The sequence below is a fragment of the Branchiostoma floridae genome, chromosome 3 (assembly GCF_000003815.2).
Source record: "Branchiostoma floridae strain S238N-H82 chromosome 3, Bfl_VNyyK, whole genome shotgun sequence".
Classification (NCBI taxonomy): domain Eukaryota; kingdom Metazoa; phylum Chordata; class Leptocardii; order Amphioxiformes; family Branchiostomatidae; genus Branchiostoma; species Branchiostoma floridae.
Window position 1 is genome coordinate 965,019 of NC_049981.1, and position 6,096 is coordinate 971,114.

Genomic DNA, 6,096 nt, shown 5'->3' on the forward strand with positions numbered 1-6,096 from the left:
TTGGGCTTCTAAACCTACGGAACGCTGCTGGTCAATTAAGAAATATAACTATGGTGGCTTAGATATTCTTTTATTCAAGACAATTAAAAATTGTTGCATATATCATCCAATCTCCTATTGTCTTTGTGGTGACTCGGAATGGACTCTACACATGATAAATATTAATAAGTATTGTATTTATATGAAAGATATACATGATAAATATTTCATGATAAATATTGATAAGAATAATATGTATCTAATGGTGTACTACAGTCTAAAACATAGTAAAACATACTTACTGACTCTTACTGACTAAATACGCCTAACACAAGTGGATATCTAACATGACAAAAATTATAACGTGTCAATATCATAAAGGGTTTTCATATCAATGCAATATTCTTGCATTATGACAGTTGTAATATTAAAGATATAGTTTAATCTGCTTGTGGTAATTCATAACGTAAGGTGCCAGAAATGGTTCAATTTTCTTTCATCCGTGGCCAATAATTGCATTGACATCCCACACCTCAAAACCATTAAAAGTACTTTAGAATCTCGGAACAGCTCGCAATATTTCATTTTACGTACTTGCCCCCGTGAGGTCGGACTGCACAACATAACTGTGATGTTAACTCCTATCGTACAATTATGCAGGCTTATTAGGAAAGAAATTAAAATATATCAGCTTCTTTATTTTGAAGGCCACAGATTTTAGGTTTAAGTCCCCGGACATGCACGAAAATTAGTACCAAGCTTTAGTTATTGTAGTCCATCAAACATGACGTTAAACTGAGTTCCCGTGTTTGTGGAGAGTCACGAATTATTATCCCACCACACTTATCAAAAAGAGTCTATCCGTAGCTTGTCTTCTTTGTAGGAAACCTAATGTGCCATTAGGCAGTTCACTAAGTACCATAAAGCCCCGTTTGTGCGTTACAACTTTGCTACCATTTGATGTTCTTCATGCACTAACTCTAGAAAGATCTTCAATCAATAAAATGTTGTGTGGCAATGTCTATAATGACTACCATAGGACCAAACTAGGTCTACAGTGCCGCAAAAAAACAGAAATATATAGTAATGGCGGTGAACCATTCTTTGTTCAGAGCAAAGCTGTCATTTCATGACTCATCTAAGTCTTCAAAGACTGTCCTTAACCTCTTCATTACATTCACTTTCAGCTCTGCATACCCAGGCCCCATTATGTCTGTATTTTCATTACTGGGCTCTTTTGCCTTTTTCTTTGGCTTTATGTTTTGTAGTTGATATTTGAAAAACCCTTTTAGGTCGTAGTCAGTTTTCTCTAACCCTTCATCTTCCTTTGCACTATGATAAGACTCGTCAATGATAGCCACAAAGAAACCAATCAAGCAGATATTGAAGACGAAAACAAACAGAAACAGAATGAAAGTTCCCAGATTTCCAGTAGTAGTAGAGATTTCTTCATAGTTGAGGTCACCAGCTATGATGGTCACCATCGCCTCGAATGTCCGAGCAAAGAAACTGTAGGAGAGCATGCGCAGACCAAACGTCAGATGGAGCAGAATGGCGAAGGCGAAGAAGTAGAGGAAGAACATGGCGGAAAAGCCTGAGAGCGGCCCGACGCTGCGCTTGAGGGTGTGGATGAGGAGAGACGCGCGATGGTTGAAGCGCAGCAGGTGCGTCATCTTGAGAGTGACGCTGCACAGCAGGGTGGCGATGACGTAAGTGTAGACCTGGTCCCAGACCGCCGCGCGTCTATAGTTCACGAACCTTCCCGAGAGACCAGAGTTCTCATCAAAGCTAGCCACAACGCCATCTTCCCTTGTGTTTGCCACGTCTTCTAGAACAGCCTCAGAGTAGAAGAAGGTGGCGACTCCCGCCAGGGCCTGCAGGATGATGATCAGTTCCACCCAGTTCCAGAAGTCCATGATGTACAGGACTCCACTGTTGTAAGCTTTCCTCACTGTTGTGACAAATATAATAAAAACATAAATCAGTTTTTCTGTAGGTTTCATGAAAACGTATGTTTAAGACAATGCACCATATTTGTCTCTCAACAAAAGTTAAACAGAATAAAAAGAACGACATATGTGAAGCTCTTGGACCACAACAAGTAAACTTTGTGGATGGCACCAGGACGAGCATTGTTCATTTCGAAAAAAAAAAAGATGAAATTTTGTTCCATAAAAGAGATAGTTAACATGAAATAACTTTCTGTGGCCTTACATAACACCGCTGTAACATATCCATCGTGCTTATGAAACATGAGTAACATATACAGACCTTCTCTAATGGCGAAGACCAAAGTGAAAACGGCGAGAGCAGAGATGTACACAAGCGCCATCCAGACCTCCCAGCCGCCGTGGAAGCGGTAGAGGCAAACCGTGTGGACCTCCCAGCGAGGGAAGCCGGCCCCGATAGCCGTGAACTCCACCAGGAGGGTCACGATGGAGAACAGGTTGGAGTCAGGCGAGTACAGGGTCACGTCGGTGAAGACAGCTCGGGTAGCTGAACAAAAATGGAAGTTGTGAGAAAATATTTTTTCTGTCCTACAAGACATGAATAGATAAAAATGAGTAGATAAAAATCGTTAGTCACCACGTGTTAAGCATTATCTCATTGTATGTATTCTATATACAGATATACACCTCTATCGATCCAGCCATGGATCTTCAAAGCTTGGATTGTTGTCATCGTCTTTGACGAGTTGTCGGACATGTCGGCAACGTAGCCTCCGCCAAAATACACGTTGTGGTCTCCCGCATAGGGCAATTCTGGAACACAAAAAAACATGATCTTAAGTCAATTGCACTAGCATGCGGCACGTTAGTGGCATCGATGCGGCCAAGCGATTCGACCGACTTTCGTCCATTAAAACCGAATAATTTTACTTTGTTTTTTGCCGTTTTTTTTGGTCAAGCATGATACTCCCATTATAAAGTCAAAGGTACCACACATCCAATTTTGGAAGCAGCAACGACGCGAATCGCAATTCATCGTGATACCAATTAGAAATTCAAACACAAAGAAAATGACCTGGACCAGCTTTTTTTAAAGTTCATGTCAACACGGAATTTCATTTTACAATCACCTTGTAAGTCGTCAGACGACCGGAACCTCCACGGACTTGTGCTGTTCTGGCCGGGTATCACTGCGGTGCCGTTGGTCCCGTTGAAAGCGGTGATGTTGACTGTGGGCAGCGGCAACCAGCCTTCTCCGTAGTTCCCTTCGTCCTGACTGAAGAAGTCATAACGTCTATCACACTCTGATGTCTGGTTTCCTGGTGACACTGTTGTCAGGCAGACAGGATCTGGAGCAAGTTTGTATGATACGTTAAGAAATAAAAAATGTGTTATAAAGAATCATCAATGCATAGCAAAGACACATATTTAAGGTCAACATATATACGTTATATAAAATCTGGTTGATCATCAGGACCCACCCAGCCTGACTCTAGCCTGGCGGAGCCGCACCGGTCCAACACGGTAGACAGGCAGGTCCGGGACGGCTGGAGAGGCGTCTGGGTACAGACTTGGGAGGGCTGCATCTTCCAGCCAGGTCCAGTAGGAGTCTGCATCACTCACCTAATAACGTGTCGTGACAAGGAACAGTTAAAACAAAGAAATTGTGAATGGTGCGTTGGCATTTGGTGTCAAGTTAGGTTGGGGTGTTTGACTAAAAACCCAAAGGTTCTGTGTCCGAATCCCATACATGATACTAACGCTGTGCCTTGGAAATCTGTCTGGATAATTTTTATTCAGCTTGTACTCTTCAGTACATAAACCCAGTGTACATGTGTTATACTATGAATCTGTTCCACCGGTAAGGCAAGAGTAAGCAAGCACAAAAAAGTTGGTGGGGGTTATTGTCAATTAGAACGTCGATAAACAAAGACTAGGCCCAAACCTGGTCAGTCTAAAATACAATATCATCAAATAAATAAAGGGCATCGATTGGATGTCCTAGATACATGAATTGCAGGACACATGCTTTTGTTACCTCTGAATTGATATTAGTAGAATAAAAATGTCAATGTATAATAACCTCTTCAAAATTCATGTCCTCGTTGTGTACTACGAGTCGCTGAACCTCGTTCGACATATGAAATGCCATGTGATTCTTCTGTCCGTACGCAGCGAGCATGACCACGGCTAGGAAAAGGGCGTAAACAGCCACTTCCTTCAGTATTGTCCCGAGCTTCCTGCGCCTGATAGCGACCATCCGGGCCTGAGCTAGGTCCGGGGAACCGGCTGGGTCAGGGACGGGGGGAATCTGGAAAGAAAAGAAAATTCACCAAAAATATCTCAATATGTTTTTTTTTTTCTGGTAAGGTCACAGTCTTTGATACGAGAGAATGAAAGAAACAAGTTGGGTAAAAATGGTTTACATTTTCGTGATATTTGAGCAGTAACAACCAACGAGCCTTTTATTCATGTATTCAATCAAACGTGTATAAAGTGGCACTAGTATGGCGGGCTTGTTTTATTCAACTAAGGCCACAACACTAAATCTGTAAAATTTACTTGCTGTAACCCAATGGCTGAATATTACCCCTGAGTAATGCTGTGCCATTTTGTTATTTGATAACACCCATTACCTTAGATATTGATTCAATCTTACCTGCTTTTGATCTTTAGCAATATCCTCACACTGCTTTAGATCGCACCGCTTCCCTTCCTCGCCTTTATTCGCTTTCTAAAAAGGTTAGAACATGACATAAAATATCGTATAATGCCCTCATAAAAGCCGAAGGCAAATACCTTCTTGCTCATTTAGTATGTTTTCTTGCTGAAAACATGCTGAATCTATCATTTATGAAATATAAGAAGCATTAATTGTGATAAAGCTAAAATTGCAGCTTTAGACAGCTAGAAGCACAGAACATATACTACAGATAACCTATAGGAAATCATAATGCTAAGTTTCGTAAAATAATTTCATCATGTAGGTAGGTCAGGTGTTTCTTTTAAACAACTAGGTAATCTTAACCTGCAGACGTTTCTATGCCTATTCATATTCCTTAGAGCTTATAACAGGAGTTCTTATTCTCGTCGCTATATGTAGCCGATGTCGGTGGCGCTTTATTGGCGACAACACAATCCCGAACGGTGGATTAAAGAAGCAGTCTGGATAAGGAAGTCGTCCCAAGTTATGAACCGTGACGAGGGGACCGGGGGTACAAACTTAAGCACCTTTGGAATTGTGCTGTCGCAGGTAAGGTTAACTGTTTGTGTAAAAGAAAACACAACTTTACTATAATGGTAGGTTATATGACAGACATTGTGTGTATTTAAGAGGCTCTGTCTGTAAAAACCAAGCATAGGGTGGCCAAACTCAAAAAATCGATTTTCCTTAAATTTTGTGTGGTGGTAGGGCCTTGGTCCAAACCTACAAAAATGGCAAAGTTTTAGATCTGCGGTCACCGGTTGCCATGGCAACGGCCATTTTTAAAAATGGCGGATTTTCACCAAGGGAAGGCATGGTCGCGTCCAAAATAGACCTTCTTTGGACTCCTGTAGCCCCCACAAATTAACAGATATTTTATTGATTCTCGCATATGTTATTACCCATATTCTAATGAACAAAATGATATATAGTGATGCTCAAAATGTTTTTGTGGTCAGGTGCAGCAGATGTTTGAAAATGATGTGTTTTCGAGAATTTCCAAAATTGGCAAAAATCCATTTTTTGACCATTTTTATTGACCATTAGCTCATTTACAGGCAAATCAATTTGCTTCATTTTCGGCACAGTTATAGTTTGAACCTTTGTATACATCATATGTAAAAATAGATTTGGGCCTTTTACGTATCGGACCGTGGTGGCCCCCAGAGTAAACCAATATTTCCATTTCAAGAAAATCGTAACCATAGAATTATTCCTGGAAAAACAGTCATAGCTTACCAGAAATGAATCTCATTATCATTGTATGTAACAGAGGAACTTACCTATCACTTATAAAAGCAGGGTTGTTTTAGATTTTTTTTATAATTGCCTTTAAAATGATTTTATTGAGTTTTTTTGGTCGTTTTTAGACCAAAAAATGTATCTTTTGGCCCCAGCACCCTGGTATTACAACCAAATGACCTGAAATTTGGTATGGGAGCTGCCCTGGACACATACGCACAT

The 6,096-nt window shown here is 40.7% G+C and overlaps 1 protein-coding gene across 1 annotated transcript in view; it reads right to left on the reverse strand.

Annotated features, from left to right (window-relative positions):
• Positions 1–216: 216 nt before the first annotated feature.
• Positions 217–6,096, reverse strand: part of LOC118411023 (polycystic kidney disease protein 1-like 2) — a 15,765-nt gene continuing 9,885 nt past the window's right edge. Inside the window, exons 5-11 of the mRNA XM_035813023.1 lie at positions 4,588–4,662; positions 4,012–4,239; positions 3,410–3,551; positions 3,059–3,277; positions 2,616–2,741; positions 2,251–2,475; positions 217–1,930 (exon numbers count right to left, since the gene is read on the reverse strand). Coding sequence (XP_035668916.1) covers positions 1,107–1,930; positions 2,251–2,475; positions 2,616–2,741; positions 3,059–3,277; positions 3,410–3,551; positions 4,012–4,239; positions 4,588–4,662 — 1,839 coding nt within the window. The 3' untranslated portion in view covers positions 217–1,106. The remainder of the gene's footprint in view (positions 1,931–2,250; positions 2,476–2,615; positions 2,742–3,058; positions 3,278–3,409; positions 3,552–4,011; positions 4,240–4,587; positions 4,663–6,096) is intronic.